This window comes from Nyctereutes procyonoides, unplaced genomic scaffold (genome assembly GCF_905146905.1).
Source record: "Nyctereutes procyonoides isolate TBG_1078 unplaced genomic scaffold, NYPRO_anot_genome, whole genome shotgun sequence".
Taxonomy (NCBI): domain Eukaryota; kingdom Metazoa; phylum Chordata; class Mammalia; order Carnivora; family Canidae; genus Nyctereutes; species Nyctereutes procyonoides.
Genome location: NW_026575047.1, coordinates 38,033,599 through 38,058,440, shown reverse-complemented (window position 1 = coordinate 38,058,440; position 24,842 = coordinate 38,033,599). Strand labels below are relative to the sequence as shown.

Sequence of the window (24,842 nt, the reverse complement as noted above, 5' to 3'; positions counted from 1 at the left end):
AAATTAAAAGAAAAGGCTCATCCTGCCCTTTTTACAGATACGAGGCCAGAGGAGATAGATGATTTATCCAAAACATTTGTAACATCATCTGGATTCAAACCCAGGTCTCCTTGATCCCAGAGCTCACTGGCTCTGGAACCAGACTTATTGGATTTTGCATCTTGCTTCTGCCACTTGCTAACAGAAGGATTTTGAGTTTAATTTCTTATGTGCCTCAGTATCTCATTGGGAAAGGCCTCAAGCTCTTCCCCAGCTTCAGTGCAGATAAAAGTACCTATCTCATAGGGTTAGTAAATACAGATAAAAGGACCTACCTCAGAGGGCGGTTGTGCATATCAGATTAATCAAGCCATGTAAATGTTGTAGCACTTACCTCTAATGTTAGCTGTTATTATTATTTAAATTGTTAAAACTTTCATGCTCTTAGCTATATTGATCATGTCAGGTGAAACTAAATATATAGATAATTCTTGGAGTCTGTGAGGCTCTTTTTCCCCCTCCCTTTTTTTCTTTCTTTCTTTCTTTCTTTCTTTCTTTCTTTCTTTCTTTCTTTCTTTCTTTCTTTCTAAGTGAACATAACACCCTCCCCTTTCCTTTAAATAACTTAATGCCAGTATTCCATGTGATCAATCATTCAACATTGATCTCGGATTTCATTCTTGACACTGTGTTAGAACTTATGGATACAATGTGACTTTCTTCCCTTCAGAACCTCAGGGTATCCAGGGGGAGGTCAAGTATTTATACAGATGCACTACAAGGTACATAACAAGTTCTCTGGTGCATCTGTAGTTAGCTGTTGGGAGCAGTAGAAACTAAATGCCTGGGGAAGTAGGGAAGACTTCAGGGTGGAAGTGACTTTTAAACTGGGCTTTGGAGGAAGAATAGGAGTTTTACAACAAGTAGGACTGGGCAAAGGACAGTCTAGCTAGAGAGAGCTATGTTGTGAAAACATGGAGCTTTGAGAGGCTTGGTGTGTATGGGCAGCAGGCTGGAAAGCTGAGTTGGAGCTGTAAAAGGCAGGTCAAGTTTGAATTTTATTCTACAAGCTGCAGAGTATTAGATGAGTATTAGATACATCAGATAGTATTAGATACACCAACTACATACCATGGTGGGTGTTGGAGTTAGAGAGTGGAGACAGATGTCATCCTGGGGGTGGCTTTATTTTGGCGGGATCACTGTGTTTCAGGATCTGGTTCTCAGTTTCATAGTCCTGAAATTCAGTTTTGTAGGGCACTCAGAGCTGATTGGATCCAGGCAGACTGACTCACTAACCAAACTTGGAAGAGACTGATGCATAAACTCGGGGTATTAACTGGCCATGAGAAATGAAACTGCAGAATGACAGATGTTCTGTCCTCTGGCCATTCCTCCCACCTCCACCCTCCCCACCTCCACCCTTTCTGGCCAGGGCTGGGACGTATTAACAAACTCTTGCTCCTCAATTTCTGTTTGTTTTTCTCAGGCCCATGAAAACTCATCCTTTTTATTAACATACTCTTTACTTAAGCTCTATACAGTGTGGCCAACTATGATTATTAATTGATAGAACGCATGATTCTGTATGGTGTGGGTTGGCTCATATGCTTGTGAATCTTAAGGAAGAGGAGGACCAACTGTTTGGAAATAAAATACTGGAAAAGGGGATTCCTCAGAATCGGTATCCAGCATCTAAGTGATTGGGATAGTCTTGTAGCTAAAGGGTGGTTATAGACAGATGCATTGGAGATTGTTCTGGGAACAGAGGTGCGTGAACTCTTGGAGGGGGTGGGGAGCTTTTGATTGCATTTGAAGGAGAGATTGGTTTAGAATTTTCATCTTCCTTACACATTGGAGACAGAAAAGAAAGTTGTAACCCCTGTCCTCTACTCAGTCTGGTCATGGAAAGCTTTCCTACTGGATTGGAATCTTCCGTGGGGCTTGAGATTTATTGTAATACTTCTGCTTTTGCAAAATTGGGAAGAGTTGTGGATCTTCTAGAGTTTTGAGTCTGTTTCTCTATAGTGAAAAATAAAATCCAAATAGACCAACCTAGATTGTGGACAAATTATTTTTCTTTTAAAACTCTGAGGAGAATTACACAAGAATATTTATATAGAAGATTTAGGGACTGCAGATAAGTATGCAAAGGAAATAAAACTGACTGATAAATTCTATAACCTAGAGCTACTGTTAACGTTTTAATATTTAGTGTTTGTGTTAGATCTTTAGCTCCAGCTCTATCTTTGTATGTAACTTTGTATTAACCTTTCCCTTTTCCTACAAAAGGAACATCCTGAATAGGAGAGAATTCTGACATCTATGAGGTGGAGTGATTGCATGTACTCAAAGTCTGTATATGTTTCTATTTCTGGGTATCTGGTCCAGTATTCTCCCCCTTTGTGTTCTAGGAGTGTAGGATTGTTGTATCTATCAGCTAATTAATTTTGAGAAATGTTTTAGGAGATCAGAGTGCTAGTCCAGCCAACTATTTACTTTTATTTGAAGTGCAAAGTGTGTATGTTGAAATAACTAACATATCTGATCCTTTTTATGACTCAAAGAAAAGTTAATGAACACCTTTCAAGTTTGTTGTCACACACAGTCATTCCTCAAGCCCAACTGCACTTCTGGGCTGTCCTCTGTTCAATGTGTGACTTTGGGTAAGTCCTTTTAGATTCTGAAGGTGTTGGATCAAGAGGAAATGGTAGCCCCTATTCTGTCATTACCACACTCCAGGAGATAAAAAGACTGATGATGTCTATACTTGTGATTGATTGTGGAAAGGGTGCCACAATGTTGAGTGAAAAAAAGGAGTGCATATGTTGAACAGATTAACTCCTGGCGTCCAGGCAGTGTGTGTTGTGTGTGTGGGGAGGGGATCTGTTTAACTTTTTTTTTAAGATTTCATTTATTTATTTATTTATTTATTTATTTATTTATTTATTTATTTATTTATTTTCCAGAGAGAGAGAGAGAGACAGAGAGAGACAGAGACAGGCAGAGGTAGAAGCAGGCTTCATGCAGAGAGCCTGACGTGGGACTCATCCTGGGTCTCTAGGATCACGCCCTGGGCTAAACCGCTGAGCCACCGGGCTGCCCTTTTTCTTTTTTAAGATTTTATTTATGAAAAAAAAAAGATTTTATTTATGGGATCTGTATAACTTTGTTGTGTATGTTGATGAGAGCTCCACAATTACTGGATCTCCCTGAAAAAATGCTCTGGATAGTCCAGAGGTGGCATCTGGGGTCTTATGCAAAACTAAGTCTTCAAAAAAACCAAAACCAAAAACAAAACAAAAAAAAAAAAACAACAACAAAAAAAACCCTAAGTCTTCAGGCTTATTCAGAGAATCAAGCCCTACTACCCTCTAGATGTAACTCAGAATGGACTCACCTCCTCTCTGCAGAACAGAGTTTACTGTGAGATCTCCTTTCCTCTAAATGGTGGTATTAGGTGGTTTTTACTTTTGTTTATATGTTTGCCTGTCACTTGAGTTTTCTCTAGGTTTATATATCATCTTTACAAAAATAAAATAACCAGTTAGTCTATTTTCATTTTGGAGATAAATTTGAATGCCATAAGGCAAAAACTCAAACTGCTCAGGAATATGTCCCTACAGAAGAGGCAGGATGCTGGAGCTGGCCACCCCTCCTTCATATCTCAGGGGAAGATGTCTTTGTTAGATGTGAGGTGAATTAGGCTTGGCTTCTGACTGGATGAGGCCCTGAATTCTGAGGTCCTAGGCTGCACCATCTCAGGAGTGATTAGAGTGTGACTTGTCTTCTAGCTTTAAATTCTGTGGGTGTTTTCTTCAGGAGTGCTTTTGAAGAAGTCATTCCCTCTGGGTGTGGCCCTGGGCCTTCTCTCGAGGACCACAGGCTCCTCGTCTCCTGCAGGTCAATGTGGGGGATGCTAGAAGCCTTGGTGTTACAAGCTGGGGGTCAGGGGACTGTAAACAGAGGGGTTCCTGGGCATAAGCCTCACATGTGTTCTGAGGATTTCCCTCCTTCTGGGGGTTCAGCTCATTCTGGTTGTGAGGTGGGAGTGGGGTGGTTACGTCTTCCTCATTTCCATCCAGTCTTGGGGCTGAGGAACCTCTTATGCACACTGCCCTTGGCAAGCTGGAGCTGAACATGAGCCAGTGGAGTGGGCGCTGGCCCCACTTGCGTTCCCATAGTCTGCTTTAGAATCCGGCATTCTACTCCCATCTGCCCATTCAGCTTCTCAAGTTGAAGTTGTTCCTGAGCAAGCCAAAGGGCAGAGTGAGGCCAGAGAGAGAGGTTTCAAAGACAGGTGTCTGTTGTAACTGCAAGCCTCTCAGGGCTGTTCCAGGGCCTGAAAACACATCTGAGGCAGAGGTTTGGCATCTTCAGAGGAGAAGGGAGCCCGGGGGTGGGCAGTGAGCAGCTGTTCAGATTATTTTATTTTATTTTATTTTATTTATTTTATTTATTCATCCATCATTCATTCATTCATTCATTCATTCATTCATGAGACACACACACACACACACAGAGAGAGAGAGAGAGAGAGAATGAGAGAGAGAGGCAGAGGGAGAAGCAGGTTCCATGCAGGGAGCCTGACGTGGGACTCCATCCCGGGTCTCCAGGATCACGCCCTGGGCTGAAGGCGGCGCTAAACCCCTGAGCCACCCGGGCTGCCCAGCTGTTCAGATTCTTGTGGGGCTGGGCCCACCCAGCTCAGGCTCTGGTCTCTACCAGCAAGGGCTGCCCTCTGCCTCCCCTTGTTGGATAGACTCTCCAGACCTGAGCCGAACTGACTGAAGTTGTAAAAACTGCTTCACTGTCTGAGATTTCATTAAGGCTATAAATCTTCAGGCCCTTAAAAATATTAGATGTGTGGGATCCCTGGGTGGCTCAGTGGTTTGGCATCTGCCTTCGGCCCAGGGCATGATCCTGGAGTCCCGGGATCAAGTCCCGCATCAGGCTCTCGGCATGGAGCCCGCTTCTCCCTCTGCCTGTGTCTCTGCCTCTCTCTGTGTCTCTCATGAATAAATAAATAAATAAAATCTTAAAAAAAATTAGATGTGTGATTCATTCTACCGTTAGCCTTAATTAGAATGTTTACTTGTATTTAAAATCCTGTGGAGCCTTTTTGGGCTCCCTGCAAACTGGGCCATCATTGATCAGGAATCTGCTGTTGCTTCTGAACCGCCTACCCTGGGCCCAGCCCAGAGCTGGGTGCTTTGTGGAGCTTAAAGGAATCAGGTGAGATGAACTTTGCCCTCAAGGAGTTCCCCCACTGAAAGCAATTAGAGAGCGATTTGCTTCCAGACCAGACGTGCCTTAAGGGGGCTTTTCTTGCAGAGGGTGGTAGTTACTTATAGACGGGTCATCCCTCTGAGATGGCTGGGCTTACCTCTGGGGAACATTCTCTGGTACCCAGAATGGATTGAATGGCCCTTTGGGAGAAGGGAGGTGGTGGCAATGATGTCATCTCGTCTTTCATTTCTTCGCTTGTCTCCCTGTGACACTGCTCTCTAAGCACCTGAACCCTTTAGGAGGAGGTAGCCAGCAACCCACAAAATATGAACCCAGTGCCTGTCATTCTACCATTCTAGCTCCAGTTCTCTAAGTCTAAGGCTTTCATGTTTCCACTTAGACTCCCCTTTTAAAATATTTACACCCCCCCCCCCCCGCCTCCCCCGGGAGAGGTCAGACTCTTAGCGATTCATCACCAAATAGTAGCTTTAATTACCAGGAATTAATTAAGTCAACTGAGAGAAAGACTGGAACCCAGACAGGCACTTGGGGGCAAGAGTGCCTGAAGGGACACGCTCCTGCAGGGCAGGTGAGGAGTGAGGGCAGCAGAAGACATTTTCATGCATATTAGTTGCTGCAGGCAACTCCTGCCTGCTACCTCTGTGGGGTCGCCCTGGTGGTCCTGCTGGCTGGAGCATAGTCCTAGCCCTGGCCCAGTAGGCTTTGAGGCAGAGGTGGAATTAGGGCTGAGTCAAAGGGTTGGGAAGATTGTTTTTTTCCTTCATTTAAAAAATATATGCTTACTTTGGAAAATTTTTGGCATATTCAAGAAGAAAAATTCCTCATAATTGTATACCTCATGATAGATGGCTAAAACGCACAGGCGGGGGGAATTGATTCTTCTATAGTATAAGTCAGAGGGTGTCACTCCACTCCCCAAGTCCTCCTGAAGCCTTCTGTCAAAGAGTAGAAGTCAGTCCTTTTGGTGACCCTCCATTTTCTGCCTCCTACCCTGTCTCCTCTGACTCCCTCTACTTTGGTTTGAGTTCTTTGAGTGCACCAAGTACTTTCCTGCTTCACAACCTTTCCACTTGCTCTTCCCTCTGCCTAAAACCTCTAGTCCCCCACATTCACATGGCTTGCTCTCTCATTTGCTCAGAATTGAAAATACAGTCATTCTAATTTCTGATTTTAATTGAGGAGCTCCTGTTGAGGAAGGCAGTATGACTTGTCATAAATCTACTTGTTTGTGTTTGTGTGTCTCTATCCAGTGGAGTGTCAGCACTGCATGGGCAGGGACCTGGCCCACAATAGGTGCTCAGTTACTATTAATGAATGACTACACATGCATGTGTGAGCGCAGTGTGTGTATTGTGAAAATGGAGCAGGAAAGGACAGTGGCTAGAAGCTGGAGGGGGAAAGAGTGAGTATGGAGGGTGTGGAGAGTGGGGACGATCTCAGCAGGAATGGAGAGTGGAGACATGGTCCAATGTGTTCCAGCCTCTACAATCTTATCTCCTACTGGTGCGGTGAAGGGGAAGGCAGTGACTTGGTCTTTAAGGCAGGCATAGAAGCACCTGCAGAAATATAAAATCAGTGGACTTGGTCTGGGTCTATAGTATGGAGGTTCTCAGAAGCCTGGCCCTAGGGTGGGAGCTGTGGAAGGTGATAGGAAACCACTTGAAGTTGTTGAGAAAAGTGAGTAACCTGATGAAAGTGGTGTTTGGGGAGGACTGGTCTCTGGGAGACACATAGGGTGGCCGTGAGGGAGAGACTGAGGTGGGGAGGAGAGAGAGCAGTGGCAAGGTTAAGGACGTGGAACAGATGACATCAGTGAGACTGGGTCATGGCAGGGTACTCCCCAACTTTTGTGCGGCTGCCTCAACAGAGGCTTCCAGCGCTTCCAACTTGGTAGAGCTCAAGTATTGTCCGTGGGTTCCGATGAGTTTTGAGTATAAGTAGGAGAAAGGGGAAAAGGAAGGGTCATTCTTAGGTTTATCATGTTGGCGGGTCTGGTGGTAAGTGTGTGCTCATGTCCAGTGCTCACAGACTGTAACCCAGAATCGGAGGCTTTCTCTTCTTTCTGGTCTGCTGAAAACTGTTCCTGCTGAGAATAGCTGTCAGTGCTCCTGGGTTTTCCTCTGAACCTACATATATACCAGGGCAGCATCTGAAATCCATTTGTTCGATCACCTTCTTTCAACTTCATTTTCTGTCTCCGTAGTTTTATCTGTTTCTCAAAACAAATTGTCTTTGACTCACAAACCCATTTGGATTGGATTAATTGACTGGAAATACTTATTTCTAAAGAGTTTCTGAAAAAAAAAAAGTTTGTTTCATTAGGCTTCTACCCTGTTTTTAAAAAGGCTTTTGCCGAAATGAGATCAGTGGAACTGTGATTTGGGTATAATCAACATCTTTGTGATCTTTTGGTATAAGCTATACGTTGAGATCGGTGTTTCTGATGTATTCATTCCTAGAATAAGTATTTGAGTGCTTGCTGTATGCCACACACCATTGTAGGCACAGGGAATATAACAGGAAACAAACAAAAATCTTACCTTCATGGGGACTCACAATATAGTGTATGGTATGAAGTATGAGAGATGGTGTCAAGTATGATGGAGAAAAACAAAGCAGGGGTGGAGGGTAGGGAGGTTTGGTGGGGAGGCAGGTTTTCTGTTTTAAGTATGGAAGTCAGGGAAGTCTCATTGATAAAAAGACCCTTAAGGAGAGATCTACAGGAGAGGAGGAGCCATGCAGATATCCGAGGGAAAAGCCATCAGGGTGGAGAGAAAAGCAAGAGACAAAGTCCTTGAAGCTAGAGAAAGCTTGAGGAGTTTTGAGAACAGCAAGGAAGTCAGTGTGGCTGGGGTGGGAGTGAGATGGGGGACGTATAGGAGAGGAGGCCTGAGTGGTCCCGCTGGGCTTGTAAGTCCTAGTGGGACCTGAATGAGATGGGAAGCCCCTGGTTGCTCTGCCTCCTTCCTGAGAGAGATACCTTGGCTGTTGGCATGGAAGCCAAGGGGCTTCTGCAGCCACTCTTGGGTGAGATTGGGCCTGGGAGTCTGAATCATCTGGGAGCCTCTCCTGGGCCAGTCTCTTGGGCCATCCAGGCCTCCAGTGTTACCTGGAGCACAGGTGCCACTTCTGGGACTCATTCAGTGCCAATGCCATTGTTCTGTAACCGCCAGGTAACTGTCACAGCTTCGGATGCCAGGGCTCACCCCACTGCCATGTAGTTAGTTTCCAGGGAAGCCCAGAAGTCTGCCGTGTTAACAAGCTTTTTGGGTGAATTGTGAGACCAGTGGTCCCTGGACCACACTTTGGTCTATAGACCATGATTCTTAGCCCCAGAAATATCCATCATCTGTGGGGGTTTTAAAAAATGCCTGGCTGTACTCGCAAAAGATTCTGATTTAATTGGTCCAAGTGGGGGTTCAGCATTAGTGTTGGTCCTGGACTGTTCCTAATGTGCATCCAGGGCTAGAATCACTCATCTAAGGATTAAATAAGCTTCATACCTGTTAGTTCATGGGGACGTTTGAATGGGTAACTCTAAGAGACTTAATTCTGCCCCTGTGGGAAGGCAAAGGCAGGGCAGGTCACCTAGCCAGGAATAACAGGAATCTTTCCCAGTAATGTTTTATCTCATTTGACTACCTCACTTCTCTGGGCCTCCATTTCCTTGCTTGCTTGTAGAGTCAGTGGCTTAAATTTAATGGTTTCCTAGAGTCTCTTTGGTTCTGACAGTTCTTAATCTTTCTGGTGTTGGAAGAACCTCTAATCAGAACCTCTAATCTAGTGTTCTGGGACACTATTTTCTGATGTTGGTCTTAAAACGCTCTAAAGTGCCTCATAATTATGGCAGGGGATTGCAGCGAATGTCTCAGTAGCAAATTGAAGGGAGGTGTGTGCCATCTTCAGTAGCACCTTAGGAGGGTGAGGGTGTCGGAAAGCTGAAATGTGCAATCTGACCTTCCTGGTTCACAGTTCCTAGTGGAACTCCTGGCTTGGTCCTTGGAGGCAGGTGGGAGCCTGGGTGTTCGTCTTGGTTTTGTCACTCACTGGTGAGTTCCTTGTGAAGTGGGAATTGTGTTTTATAAACTGTAAAGCTTCTATAAATCCAAACATGATAGGGTGGCCAGAAAGAAGCAGCCAGCCTGGGTCAGTGAAACCCGATGCTCAGGTTTGCCAGCCCCTCTCAAAAGCCAAGCTGTGTTACTAGGGACAAGAGATAGTTTGAGTAACCTGACAGCATCCAGTGGCTGCAGGAACTAGGGTTAACCTGCAGTGAATAACCAGGCACATTCATTGGAGCACCTCAGAACTCACACACTTAGCACAGGGGGCATAAAGCACCCCTCTGCCTGGCACCCACCTCTCTGATTTTGTCCTCACTGGGACAGCACAGTGTCTGCTTCGTAGTTTATGTTTTGAAATGTGATGATCCAATGATAAGAAAAAGTTTAGGGGAAAAAAAGTTTTTCTGGTTCTCTTCTGGGGAATTGGGATAATGAGTTTTCCTCCCACCCATTTAAAATTTTTCCATTAATGTTGTCTATATCTGTACTTAGAATTCAAACTAAACTAAAATAAAATAAAATAAAGAATCCAAACTAAATGCTGGTCTCTCAAAGTTAAGATAAAAGTGAAGTCAAATGAGGGAATGCGGAATTGGAATAAGCATGAGCAGAATTTGAAATGCAACTTTTCATTCTATCATTGTGGGCATGCAGACCTGATGGGCTGCGAACCAGTTTCTCTACACTGGCCAATTAAACCCGATTCTCAGGCCCCTGTGGCCAAGCGTGAGTAGTTTTCCAAAGTTCCTGAGGTGATGCTGGTGCTCAACTGCAGTGAAGATCACCTAGCTTTAAAAAATGGGTTCAGCTTTTCTGTAACTTCTCGCATTCTTATCCCTTGCACAGTGCTTGTCCGTTTCCTGCCTCTCCCCTCCTGTGACTTTCCCCAGCTTATCTGATGTGGGCCCCTGCCCACTCCCAAGCCCTCTGCATCCTCCGTGTTGGCAGGCTTCCTGAGCTGCGTGGAGGGTACCCTTGTCTCTGCCCCCTGTGCATGCTTCCGACAAGCCTACATTTAGGGATTCAGCAGCCTGCTGGGGCCCCCTGGAAAACTATGAGGTCAAGCTTGCTGGCCATTGAGGTTGGTGACATAATACTTAACATGTGCCTTTGCTATGTTGAAGTCAGTGTCATAAGTTTACAAATATTCATTCATTGAATCTCTACCACAGCCCCCTTTTTCATATTGGGAAACAGAGAGCTGAGGAAACCTCCATAAGGTCAACTGGCTAGGGAGTAGTAGAGCTGGGAGTTGAACCCATGTAGGGCCTGTGCTCTGAACCACCAAACTGTGACGGGCAGGAGAGATGTTCTGGGGCCTGCACAAGTCTTACCTTTGAATCTGGGGCTTTGAATTTATGTTTGGAGATTTTTCTCAAGGTTTGATGTCTACTTTTATTATTGTGATTATTACCTTACTGACTTACACATTTACCTTCAGGTCTATTAAAAAACATTTTATTTTTCTTCTTTCCTTAGGTGGTGTTTGGAAACTAGACCATGTGCCTAGGTATATGTTATTCCTTTCTCCATAGCTCTACACCCCCAGCAGCGCTCACCACACCCTTGTTTTGAGAACCTCTCTGAGGTATGATGTCTAGGCTGACCTGAGCTGGCCTTGAGAAGACACAAGTGATGTCTTTATGTTCTTTGGTGGCTTTTTTTTTAATTGTGGCAAAATATACATAACAAAATTGACCGTTTTAACCATTTTTAAGTGTACTGTTCATACATGCACAATTGTAAAACCATCACCACCATCCAGAATCTTTTCATCACTCCAAACTGAAACTCTGTGCCCATTAAACACCAACTCCCTGTCCTCTCTCCCCCATGACCCTTGTAAGCACAGTTTTACTTTCTGTCTCCATGAATGTAACTGCTCAGGTGCCTAGGTTGCTAGGTGGAATCCTACAGGACTTGTCCTTTTACACCTGGCATATTTCACTTAGCATAATGTCCTCAAGGTTCATCCATGCTCTAGCGTGTATCAGAACTTGGTGCCTTTTTAAGGCTGAATGATATTCCATTGTTTATTTATATCACATTTTGTTTATCCATCATTTGTTGGTGGAAACTGGGTTGCTTTCATCTTTTGGGTATTGTGCATACTGCTGCAATGAACATGTGTGTAAAAATTCCTCTTTGAGACCCTTCTTTCAGTTCTTTTGGGTGTATACTCAGAAGCAGAATTGCTAGATTATATGGTGATTGTATGTTTAGTTTTCATTAGGAACTGCCATATGGTTTTCCATAGTGGCTGCACCATGTGTATTCCTATCAGCAGCACACAAGGAGAAATCCACATCTTCACCAACACTTGTTATTTCCTGAGTGTTGTTGTTTATAATAGCTATCCTAATGGGTGTGACCTTTGCTCATCTAGTTGGACTCAAGAGTGCGCCAACCAAGCGCCCAGTCCTGAGAGTGCTGAAATATACACATGTAGAGAAAATAGTGGGATAAACCTCCGTGTACTCCTCACCCACATCCAAGAGTTATTAATTCTTGGCTGATCTTTTTTCATTTATAAATATCCTCCCTGATCTCTTCCTCCTGCTCGGTATCATTTTGAGGCAAATCCCAGACATCTCATCATTTTTATTATTTATTGATTGATTTTTAAAGATTTTATTTATGTATTTGAGAGAGTGTGTGTGTGTGTGTGTGTGCGCGCGCGCACACGCACAAGTGGGGGGAGAGGCCAAGGGAGAGAGAGAGAATCGAAAGCAGACTCCATGCTGCCTGTGGATCCTGACACGGGACTCAGTCTCATGACCCTGAGATTGTGACCTGAGCTGAAAATCAAGAGTCAGATACTTAATCGACTAAGCTACCCAGGTGTCTCAATATCATTTTACATGTAAATATTTCACTTTGTGTCTTAAAAAGCTAAGGAATTTCTATATTCCATTTTGTCTGATAGTAGAAGGGCATATAGGGGTGTTTCTTATTCTCTTTCATTCCCTGGGAGCATCCAGTGGGCACACATGTGGACACCTGATGTTGGATCTGTTGCTATACCGTGTTGTTGGTGAAAAGCTGCCTTGACTGGTGCCTTGCTTTCCTGAAGAAGGCTGACTGCCCTTAGGTCTGAGTAGCAGTGGTGAAAGAGCCCATCCAGTCTCTGTTGAGAGGGAGGAGACAGAAGAGGGAGGAAGAAAGGATGAGGAAGAACGTGTGTGAGAGAGTGATGAAGATACCCCAAAAGCATGTTCCTTGCCCCCTCCTCCCCGCCCCCAGAAAACCTTTGCTTTTGGAATCTTTGGGACTATAGTTTCCCTGTGGTAGATGGGACTGGTGACACATGGAGAGCCACCAAAAACATGGGTACTCGAAATGGGGAAAAAGTAGAATGAGTACTTTTTGTTTTCTGGGGCACTTTTGTTTGGGGAATGGAGGCTTGGTTCCCAGCAGGTCTGAGGCCACTGGCTTTTTGCTTAAATTTGGGCATCCCTACTGCCAGGAGATGATGCTTTTACAGAATTCCTTGACGATGCTGTGTGAACAAAGAGAGGAGTCCTGTCTCTCTCCCTTCTTAGTCTCTGGGTTCTGTCTCTTTCTAACAAAATGCAGTGCCTGGTTAGTACTGAGATCTGTTTTCAAGTAAGGAAAGGGAGAGGCGGTAGAGGTTACAGAGTATCAGTTTTGTGTTGGTTCTCAGCTTTGTTTAAACTTTGTTGCCTATATCTACTTTCTCTGAGTGTCATCTCAGTTGGCTGACCAGGGCTGCCTAATCCCAGCTCCCTCCGCTTTTATCTCCTCTTCTTTTTATCTTTAAAAATAACAGCTTTGTTGAGATAAAATTGATATTATCATGCAACTCACCCATTTAAAGCACACAATTCAGTGGTTTTTAGTATATTCCCAGAGTCATATTCCCTTTTAAGACTGAAGACTACTCTGTGCCCTGTTCTTCCCTTTGGTTCTCTGAGGTGACCCTCCTTCTCTGCTGGTGTCACACTAATCCCATCCTCAAGATGGATGACCTTATTGTGGGGATGTTGGCCAGTAGGCTCTTGGCACCATCCAGTACTGAACTTAATCCCCAGAAGCCCAGGACTCACAGATGACTGCTGCTTCGAGCAGACCCCTCTTGCTGGCCAGGCCCCATCACCACTCAAGTTCTCTCGTTTATGGCAAGTTTTAAAAAGTGAAACACAAAATATGTTGCAAACTTGCCAACTATTTGACTAGTAATAAACCTGCTTAGGAATCTGACTGTCCTTGAGCAATCTTAGTTCTGGACAGATGAGCCTGTCAAATCATTCCCCTTTCTAACAGTGGATTACCTTTCAGTAAACACCCTTTGTACAGAGACAGTGGAGACACAAGTGATTATATGACATACCAGGTGGTGGGAAGGGCTTTGAAGAAGCAGCAGGTACAGGACTGAGATTGAGGGTGAGGATGAGGATGGGCACATTACATACCCTGGTCATGGAAGACTGGAAAAGGGATGTTTGGTTTTTTTTTTTAATAAATTAATTTTTATTGGTGTTCAATTTACCAACATACAGAATAACACCCAGTGCTCATCCCGTCAAGTGTCCCCCTCCGTGCCCGTCACCCATTCACCCCCACCCCCCGCCCTCCTCCCCTTCCACCACCCCTAGTTCATTTCCCAGAGTTAGAAGTCTTTATGTTCTGTCTCCCTTTCTGATATCTCCCACACATTTCTTCTGGAAAAGGGATGTTTGTATCAAGACCTGGTGGCAGCGAGGAGTGAGCCCCTGCAGGTCTGAGGGGAAGGACGTTCCAGGCAGACGGAACAGTGGACTCAAAGGCTTAGAGCAGGAGTGTGTTTGAAGAACAAGGCAGAAGCCTGAGTGTACCTGGAGTGGACCGAGTGGCAGAGAGAGGATTTGGAGGCGGAGGGTACTTAGAGCCTCCCAGCCATGAAGGCTGCCCTGCGTGAGACGGGACCATGTCCGAGGAGAGGAGTGTGATCGATGGGTGTCGTAAGACCAGCACTCTGGCTGCTGTGTTGAGAATGAGTGGGGCAGCAGGCATCTGCAGGGACCCAAAAGAGAGATGATGATGGTGGAGGTGGTGGGAAATGGTTGCATATGGAAATATTTTGAAGGAGCACTTGACAGGATTTGCTCTTCAATGGGAATTGGGGTATGAAGGCAAGAGAGCCCTGAAGGGTGTCGAGACTGGCCTAAGCAACTGGAAGGACAGAGTGGTCACCTGCTGTACAGGGACATTGAGAGTTAGATTCTGGACCTAAGCTGTCTGAGATGCCTGTCCAAGTGGAATCCCAAACCTAGAATTGAGGAGAATACCAGTTCAATAATTTAGGGGGTACCTATAGTGGGGCTAATGAAATAGAAGAGAATATTTTACTGAAATAACTCCAGCAAAAAAAGTGAAAATTATGCCCTGAAAGGAGTGAGGGAAACACCAGGGAGGTCACTGGGGTGACCCAGTCAGAAGGTCCATCCCCCTTTTCTGTTGGAAGTCAGGGCCCTTGGTGAGCCTTCCATGGCACCTCAAGTGTGTGGCTGCTGTGTGTTTCCAGCGGGGTAGGGTGTGTGAGTGTGTGGGTGCTTGAGAATAGTGGCTGGGCCTTCCCTTTATGTTCTCTGCCAGATGTAAGTCTTGTCATTTGGTAAATGTTTGACAGGAGATTTTCTTCTTTAATTCTTTCTTTTTCCTTCCTTCCTTCCTTCCTTCCTTCCTTCCTTCCTTCCTTCCTTCCTTCTTCTTTCCTTCCTTTCCTTCCTTCCTTCCTTTCCTTCCTTTCCTTTCCTTTCCTTTCCTTTTCTCCTTCCTTCCTTCCTTCCTTTCTTTCTTTTTCTTTCTTATCTATCTATCTATCTATCTATCTATCTATCTATCTATCTATCTTAATTTTAAGTAATCCCTACACCCAATGTGGGACTCAGATTCCTAATCCTGAGATCAGGAGTGGTACACTTCACCAACTGAGTCAGCCAGGTGCCCCTGACCTGCTTTCTGAGCCTAAGGTGTCCATGTGTTTCCAAATGAAGAGGTTGGACTCGGCCAGTGCACTGGAATCAACTGGGAGAGTTAAAAAAAAAAAAGTGGGGATCTATCCCAGACTTGTTGAGTCACAATTTCCTAGCAGGAACCTGGGGTTCTGTACTTTCAAGTCACTCCCCATGGTATTCTTTTGCAGTCGGTCCCGGAGCAGTCTGCAGACGTCGATTTGGAAGCCGCTGGACCAGATCATTTCTGAGTTCCCCTTCAGCTCTAACATCCTGTGAGTCTCATTAGAATGTTTGCAGCATAATTCTCTTCCTGGGCAGTGGGGTTTTTGGTGGGGGTAGGAGAGCGGGGAGGGGGAGAGGAGGAACTGCCTCTGGGCAAAGGGCACCTCTGGCGGGAAGAATGGGCAAGGCTCTCAGCCCTGGTTGGGGGTGGGTGGGAGCATGAGCAGTGAGCACCAGCTTGCCTTGGGGATCCCAGTGTGTTAGCTCTCAGGAACAGAGGTAAAGGACATGACCTGAACTTTGGAGAGGCTTATGGGCTGATGAGAAAACTCAGGATCCCTTCACTCTGTAGGAAGTACACCATAGTGGAAGGGAGGGGGAGCAGAAAGAGGGCAGGGGACCTGTGTCACAGCACTCAGGAGGTATGAGGAGAAGGGGCCCTGGAGCAGGACCTTGGGGCCGAGGAATTCTCGGGCAAATCTGTGTTGCGGGTTGGGGCCAATGGATTGGGTTAGTCGGGAGGAACTACCCAGGCCCTGACACAGGGGAAGTCTGTGAGAACCACTAGTGAATGAAAGGCACCCTTGGGAAGTGGTGAGAGAGGTGGGCAGAGACCAGATGAGGAGGGGCTCTCCACACTGGGTGGAGACTTGAGGTGTCTCCTGAAGAGGGTGGGCATTTTTTTAAGAGATTTTATTTATTTATTCATGAGAGACACAGAGTGAGAGAGGCAGAGACACAGGCAGAGGGAGAAGCAGCCTCCACGCAGGGAGCCCGACGTGGGACTCGATCCTGGATCTCCAGGATCACGCCCTGGGCTGAAGGTGGCGCTAAACCGCTGGGCGACCTGGGCTGCCCCAGGATGGGCATCTTAAGCAGGACATCTCTGTGATTAGATAGATGTTTTACAGCACCCACGATAGGAGAGTGTGCGTTGGAAGGGGCTAAAACGAGATGGAGGAGAAGATGAGTGAGAAGCTTTACTGTTTTACGTGGGTCCGTCGTCCACTGGGGCACCTGCTTTCTTGTCCTGTTGAGCGTCTCTTTGGGCTGCCCTTGCTGATGATTAGAGTACCAGGTGCCTCGTGAAATGAAGCACCGCTCCTGACCAGCTCAGAACACCTGTGTCTCGGGGCCCCCTAGGACCCACAAGCAGGCCTCAGGTGTGCTCAGGAGGGCAGTGCTTGGCCTAAGGGAGAGAATCTCCTTGTCACTTCAGGTGTGAAGTTTTATGTAGAAATCCATAGTTTTAGGTTAACTTGCCCAGCCGTTGTAGCCTCGCCTGTTCAAGGAACAGAGATCCTTCACTGACGCCTGCTCAAGATCTCCTCATAGGTAATTGATGACAGCATATGGGCGAAAGCCATTCTTGCACTTCACTGTTTCTTACTCTTTTTGCTCTACTGTTCCCTGGCCTGGGGCTTCATTCTATGTCTGGGAACATGGGACTTTATCTATGTCCTTTGATTTCATTGAGCTACCTTCTCTACCACTCACGGGCTCAATGTCTTTCTCTTATTGTTCAGCCAGAGTCCAGACTGAAGCTCCTACAAGTCACAGGAGCAGCAGCTTGCTCTCACTTGTGCTCCTTTGCTCTGTCTTTCCCCTTGTATAGCTTCCATTTCTGGGACAGAAGTTCCCCCACCTGGCCACCAGCTCAGGCATTTTCTTCTGCTCTCACTTTTTAAGCAAGCACTCGTCTCATGCCTGCTTGCTCTGTCTGTGTATCATACAGCTTGAATTATTATTTGCTCTATTTTCCTCTGGAATGCTCCTTCTAAAATAGAAAGCTGAGGGTAACTTCCACTTACCCCTTTGTAAACTCTTAACAGTTATAACAATAATTGAACACAGATTTTATCAACATGTAAGCTGTATTCAGTCATGTGGGGAGCCGGGCAAAGAGTTTACCCACAGGGTGTAAAATATATACACATCCATCCTTCGAGTCCTTCTCCAACAAAAAATAGTAAATTCAAGGAAACTGAATTTTATGGTTGACCAGTCCAGTGTTCCTTGAATCTTGCTGCCTTTAACTTTCGTAGTTTAAATCCATAATGTGTTGTTTGCTTCCTTGTCTTATTAAACAATATACTGAGTAGAGATCAGATTTTTCTTAATGTTTTCGGAGTGCCTCTGTCCCCTTGATGTCCTGTCTGAACTTACATTAATCTACTGTTATTGAACTTGATACTGTTAAGAGAAACAGATGACCAAGTTTAATGTTATTCGAAGTTCAGAGGCTTCAATGCTGAGGGAAAGGAGGCTCATAGGTTTAGTGATAGTTCCTTGTTCCTAGCTCCTCAGAGCCCCCTCCCTCTTTTAAATTTCTGGATTTAAATAAGTGTGGATGTTACTACATTTATGTATTTTACCTGTGACAACTTCAGTGTATTTTCTGACTAATGAGTAATCTCTTATTTGTCTGCATCTTTTATTTCAAATTTCAGAATGCTTCCCTTTCTTCTTTAGTATTTTGAGGTTCAATTAACAAAAGTATATGTCAGTTATTCTCCCCCTCTCCCCCAAACCTTTGTCTCTCCAGAATAAAAGAGTTCTAATTTTTAAGCTCTTATTAGAAAGCTCTTCCATCTACTTTATAACTTTAGTCTTATTTCTTAGGGCCTCTTCCTTCTCTGGTATGTCTTTCTTAAGCTACAGCGAACCAAAACTGGACAGCATATCTGGCTGCGGACACTGGGTGGTTTTGATTAAGGGCAGTATCACAAACTGTATTTCATTTCCAGTATTCTTTCTGATAATGCCAAGTGTTATCTGAGTCTTTTGGGATGAAACATGCAATATTGGCTGATGGCCAAGCCTCTTTATTGAACAGTGTAGCTGAGAACCCATTACTGTAAAAGTGTCATTAGGATTGCTTTTCCCTCAATGTTCCTTCACATTGGCCTCCACTGGTGTTCCTTTGCCATAATTTCATCCATTCATATAGCCTCTTGAGAACTTGTTGTCTTTTAATTTTGTATTTTGATTTCTGCAACAGTTTTAAGGCCATTTGCAGTCTTGAAGATTTCACTTTATTGCTTGATGGTGTATTTATTGAGTACTTAATGGAGAATGCAGTGATGAATGAGACAGATAAGCCTCTTCCCTCATGAAACTTACAGCCTAATATTCTGCTAGATCATTGGTTCTCAAAGCATTTTGAATTTTTTTTAATTTATTTATTTATGATAGTCACACACAGAGAGAGAGAGAGAGGCAGAGACACAGGCAGAGGGAGAAGCAGGCTCCATGCACCGGGAGCCCGATATGGGATTCGATCCCGGGTCTCCAGGATCGCGCCCTGAGCCAAAGGCAGGCGCCAAACCGCTGTGCCACCCAGGGATCCCAGCATTTTGAATATGAGATCTCCTTTTTAAATTAATGTTTTCACAGGCTCTCATTCAGTAGTGGTATGTATGTAATACATATGCATTTATTTATTTATTTATTGATTGATTGATTGATTGATTGATTGATTGTAGGCTCCATGCCTAGCATGGAGCCCTGTATGGGGACTGAACTCTACGACCTTGAGATCAAGACCTGAGCTGAGATCAAGAGTAGGATGCTTAACTGACTGAGCCACCCAGGTGCCCCAGTAATGATGGTTTTTGTTCTTGTTTTGTTTTTTGAGAGGGTGAGGGAGGGGCAGAGAGAATCCCCAGTGGGATCCTCACCCAATGTGAAGCCTGATGCAGAGCTGGATTCCACAACCCTGAGATCATGACGTGAGCTGAAATCAAGAGATAGATGCTCAGCCTACTGAGCCACCCAGTTGCCCCAGTAGTGGTATGGTTTGTTTTGTTTTGTTTTAAAGATTTTTTTTATTTATTTGAGAGAGAGAGCGAGCCCATGAGTGGGGGAGGAGCAAAGGGAGAGAGACAAGGAGACTCCTTGCCCAGTGCAGAGCCCAACGTGGGGCTCGATCCCATGACCTCGAGATTATGGCCTGAATCAAAATCAAGAGTGGGACTCTCAGGCAGCCCCGGTGGCGCAGCAGTTTAGCGCTGCCTGCAGCTCAGGGCGTGATCCTGGAGACCCTGGATCGAGTCCCGCGTCAGGCTCTCTGCATGGAGCGTGCTTCTCCCTCTGCCTGTGTCTCTGCCTCTCATTCTCTCTCTGTGTCTCTATGAATAAATAAATACAAAATCTTTATTTTTTTATTTTTTATTTTTTAAAATATTTTATTTATTCATGATATAGAGAGGGGAGGGCAGAGACACAGGCAGAGGGAGAAGCGGGCTCCATGCCGGGAGCCTGATGTGGGACTCGATCCGGGGACTCCAGGATCATGCCCTGGGCCAAAGGCAGGCGCTAAACCACTGAGCCACCCAGGTATCCCCCCAGTACAAAATCTTTAAAAAAAAAAAAAGTGGGACTCTCAACTGAGTTAGTAGTGGTGTTTTTAATGTCTGGTCACTGGGACCACATATGTGTATATGAAGTTGGGTATTCTTATGGGTTGGGAACTACGATTTATGAAAGTATTAAGCTCGAGTCCAGACCTGGTCCATGGGTTCAGAACTCCACTCCTCGTGGTTCTTCATAAATGACAATCACACTCACACATACATACAACATACATTCACCCAGGTTTCAGTTTTTTAAAATTATTTTTTGGTGGAATTTAAACATTTAGAGTCTGTGGAGATTCTTACTAGTGCTGCCATAATCATATTGTTTCTACCCCCTCAAAGAATTCTAATAGGCTAATCAGGCCTGATAAAGTCTTTTTTTTTTTTTTTTTTGGTGATAAAGTCTTTTTAGAATTAAGGTGTTCCTTCTCCTTCATCTGTTGATATGTTTACTTAAGTGTTTGATAAAATTTCTTGGGCAAGTAGTAGATCCTGTAATAAAAAATAGGGATATCTATATATTTTTAAGTTTTTATATCTTCCCTGAAGAGAAACTTACCTAGAAAGAGTACGGTGTCACTCTGAACAGTCATGGAATTGCTCCTTATCCCCATGAGGGTGGCTCATGTTGTACCATGGTTAGCCTAGGCCGCAGAGAACTGGTGAGCCTGCCTTGCCTATTGACTAGGCCACTCTAGATCACTTGGTGAGCTCACCAGGCCTGATCTGGTCTGTTCAGGTGCTTCGGAGTGCACCCTGCTGTGTGTTCTGCAGGGTGAGCCAGGTTTCTAGGCTGGTATTTGTGGACATGGGGTAGAGGCCATACCCAGGCTCTGGTCCCAAGTGCTGTCCCTGCCTAAACTAGCAGCTGTATGAGGTTTGCGCTTCCCAGCCTACAACAGGTTGGAGACACTGGCAGGCTGAAGCTTTTTATTTTGACTACACTTTTTATTTCAATTAACTTTAGTTCACTGATTTTCTAGCTGACGTCGTCTGCTGAGTCATGCCAGATGTGCTTCAAGAATTTTATATTAGTGATTTTTGGAGTCCTGTGTAAAAAGCTTCCTAATTTCTTCTTCTTTTTGTGTATTAAAAATATAATTTAATAAAATTATGTAAGCAGTATAACTTAAATAGTTTGAATAAATAATTTGAAAATGCAGATAAAAGAAAGAAAATAATCTCATATGTTGAGATACCTTTAAGATTTTAGAATGTTCGGGATCCCTGGGTGGCGCAGTGGTTTAGCGCCTGCCTTTGGCGCAGGGCGCAATCCTGGAGATCCGGGATCGAATCCCACGTTGGGCTTCCGGTGCATGGAGCCTGCTTCTCCCTCTGCCTGTGTCTCTGCCTCTCTCTCTCTGTGTGTGACTATCATAAATAAATAAAAATTAAAAAATATTTTAGAATGTTCTTCTAGCCCTTTTCATAAACACTGTATATAATAAAAATTTTTGTTTTAAATAGAGATTTTACTATATATATATATATATATATATATACACATTACAGTATCCTTCCCTTCCCACTTTGTATCAGGAGCATTTCTCATAGCTGTAAATATTGTATTATAAGATGCCTATTATTTAATTGTGTTATTATACCATAATTTATTATTTATTTATTTATTTATTTATTTATTTATTTATTTATTTATTTATGATAGTCACAGAGAGAGAGAGAGGCAGAGACACAGGCAGAGGGAGAAGCAGGCTCCATGCACCGGGAGCCCGATGTGGGATTCAATCCTGGGTCTCCAGGATCGCGCCCTGGGCCAAAGGCAGGTGCCAAACCGCTGCACCACCCAGGGATCCTCTATACCATAATTTATTGAACCAATTTTCTCTTGGGACTTTGGTTGTGTCTTATTTTTTGTTATGAAGGAAGTTTGCTATAAATAAGTATGCAGTGATTATCGTTGTCACATGCATCTGTATTAGGATAAATTTCTGGAAGTGGAATTATTGGGCCTCATGTATGCATTGCTAAATTGATGTTAACATAGGTTTTATCAGGGGTGCCTGGGTGACTCAGTCGGTTAAGTGTCCACTCTTGATCTCCGCTCAGGTCTTGATCTCAGGGTTTTAGGTGTGTAGCCTACCTAAAACAAAAACAAAAAAACAGAAGGAAATGAAATGCTTGACCACATCTTCACCAACACCAGGAGTTACTTTTTGAAAATCTTGGTCAATTTGGTAAGCCCAAAATGGCTTCTCATTGTTTAAATTGTATTTCTCTAATTCCTTGAGAGGTAGCAACTGTGTTTTTCTGTATTTGCTGTCCACTTTTGTTTCTTTTCTAAATTGTGTGCTCAGTACCTTTGCTTATTTTCCTAGTGGGCTGCTTATCTTGGACTGCTTCATAAAGGCTTTTTCTATAATAAAGACATTAATGATGGTAACTGTCTCCTTGCAGATATTCCTGTCAGTTTGTTGTTTGCCTGCTAACTTTGTGCTGGCAGGTTTTTGACGACTAGAACTTATTATTGGTAGTCTTTTTCTTTATAGTTTCTTTCTTTGCTTTTATAACAGGGTACATTTTGATTAATTTCTCTTTTCTTTTTTTTTAATTTTTATTTATTTATGATAGTCATCACAGAGAGAGAGAGAGAGAGAGAGAGAGAGAGAGAGACAGGCAGAGGGAGAAGCAGGCTCCATGCACCGGGAGCCCGACGTGGGATTTGATCCCGGGTCTCCAGGATCGCGCCCTGGGCCAAAGGCAGGCGCTAAACCGCTGCGCCCCCCAGGGATCCCTAATTTCTCTTTTCTACCTATAAGCAGTGTGATACTTCAGAGCAAGTTTTGAAGACATACAAGCAGATACACCAAAAGTCTCTTGTTCATGTCTATTGTTTGCTGCTGTTTTTGTTCTTCCTTACTATGAGTAAACAGAAAACAGGACTTGATCTTTGGCTTTTAAAAGCGTCAGCTTTGGTATTTAAGATCCAAAGGTTATAAAGATTTTCCTGCTGTTGATATTAAGCTGTTACACTGTATCCCTGCTCTGAATTTCCTTGCAAAAACATACCTTACCTTATCTCTGACCATTCTCAGACAATCCCTGAGATTTCCCTGTGTGGAGAGCATTACTTTCTTCTGATGTAATATCTCTCTACTCTAAGCTCCTGTGACTTCACGTTGGACAGTAGTAGGTTCCCCACTAATCCTTGCACATACCACCAACTACTGCCTCTCTTCCCTCACATGTTTTTTCAGCTCCTTAAAAAGACCAATCTACTCTATTTCCCTCAATCTTTTTTTTCCCTAGATGGTAAAAAAAAAGTGGGGGGGGGGTAGGGAAAGAAACAAACGTACCCAGCATATATCACAGAGGCATTTCCTTAAAGTTAGGATCCACCTATCTAGTGGTTTACTTGGTTTTGGGCTATTAGTGCTCTCACCAATGGCCAGAATATTCCCCTTGATTATGAGCTCCTATTCCAGGGGACAGTTATTTGTGTCCAGGAACTTAACATCTCATTTCAAAGAGATATCCTGCCAATTGTATTTAGTTTAGATAATTGGTATTTCACTTTATTATTATCTACCATAATTAGATATATTCCCATTAGGAGATATTTTTCATTTTCTTTGAGAACTCTTCAGCAGGCAGATGTGTTTTTTGGGGAGTTGGGACGGAGCAAAAAACCAACCCTGCAAACTTGTTGATCCCACGGGTGGTGATAGATATATCTCTGCTATGCCACCTGCTTCCATGTGGGTTTTTTTTTTTAAGAGATTTATTTGTTTGAGAGAGAACATGAGTGGGGAGAGGGAGAAAGAATCCTCAAGCAGACTCCCCTCTGAGTGTGGAGCCCAATGAATGCAGGGCTGGATCCCAGGAGACTGAGATCATGACCTCAGCTGAAATTAAGTAAGTTCAACTGACTGAGCCACCCAGGCGACCTTTCCCTAAGTGGGTTTTTTCCCCCTTTATTTACCCCTTTTAAAATTATAAAAGCAATCTATCACCACAAAAAGAGTTTTGAAAAAAATAACCACCAGTAATCCCACCACCCTGCATCATTATTTTTCTCTTTCTTTTAATTTTGGCTCAAATACATATTTAGCTTTACATTGTTATAGTCTGACATTTTTCATATTTTTTTAACTTAGCACTCTAAGTGATTTTTTTTCTTTCTTTTTTTTTTTTTAGATTTTTGTTTATTTATTCATGAGAGACACACAGAGAGAGGCAGAGACACAGGCAGAGGGAGAAACAGGCTCCATGCAGGGAGACCGATGTGGGACTTGATCCTGGGACTCCAGGATCATGCCCTGGGCTGAAGGCAGGTGCCAAACCGCTGAGCCACCCAGGGATCCCCTATAAGTGATTTTTTTTTTAAAAGATTTTTCTTAAGTAATCTCTACCCCCAGCATAGGGCTGGAACTCCCAACCTTGAATCAAGAGTCACATCCCCCACTGACAAGAGTCAGCCAGGAGCCCTAGCACTATAAGTAATTTTCCATGTTGCTGTGTAAATGTCATAATTAAGATTTTTAATGGCTACATAATAGCCTATCAATTATTATTATTTTTTAAAAGATTTATTTATTTATTTACTTACTTATTCATGATAGAGAGAGAGAGAGGCAGAGACACAGGCAGAGGGAGAAGCAGGCTCCATGCCGGGAGCCCGACACGGGACTTGATCCTGGGACTCCAGGATTGCGCCCTGGGCCAAAGGCAGGCGCCAAACTGCTGAGCCACCCAGGGATCCCCTAGTCTATCAATTATTTAATCAATCCCTTTTCTTGGACATTTAGATTCTTTGTGTGTGTGTCTCTGTCTTTTGTGTTGTTTTAATAAGGGTATTTCCTTCTGTATATAGCTTTTGGGAATTTTTGTTCTTAGGATAAGCCTTGGGCTTCCTGGACCCAAGGATTTACCATGTTTGGTTCTGTGCAGCCACAGTGCTGCTTTCTGAAAGAGTCGTGTCATTCTATATCCAGACAGGTTTTCAGTATAAGTGTGGTGTAAGAAATAGGCAAGAGAGTGAGGCTCTGGGATGC

General features: G+C 44.1%; 1 protein-coding gene across 4 annotated transcripts in view; it reads left to right on the top strand.

Moving 5' to 3' along the window:
• The window catches only part of ZNF592 (zinc finger protein 592), a 51,619-nt gene that overhangs the window by 2,544 nt on the left and 24,233 nt on the right, over positions 1-24,842 (top strand). For 2 of the 4 annotated variants that reach the window (XM_055326449.1, XM_055326446.1), the window contains exons 2-3: positions 10,773-10,803; positions 15,439-15,522. Coding sequence is in view for 1 of the 4 variants with exons in the window: in XM_055326446.1 (XP_055182421.1) it covers positions 10,773-10,803; positions 15,439-15,522 (115 nt within the window). In the remaining 3 variants the exon portion in view is untranslated. The other 2 variants (XM_055326450.1, XM_055326447.1) reach the window with 2 other exon arrangements.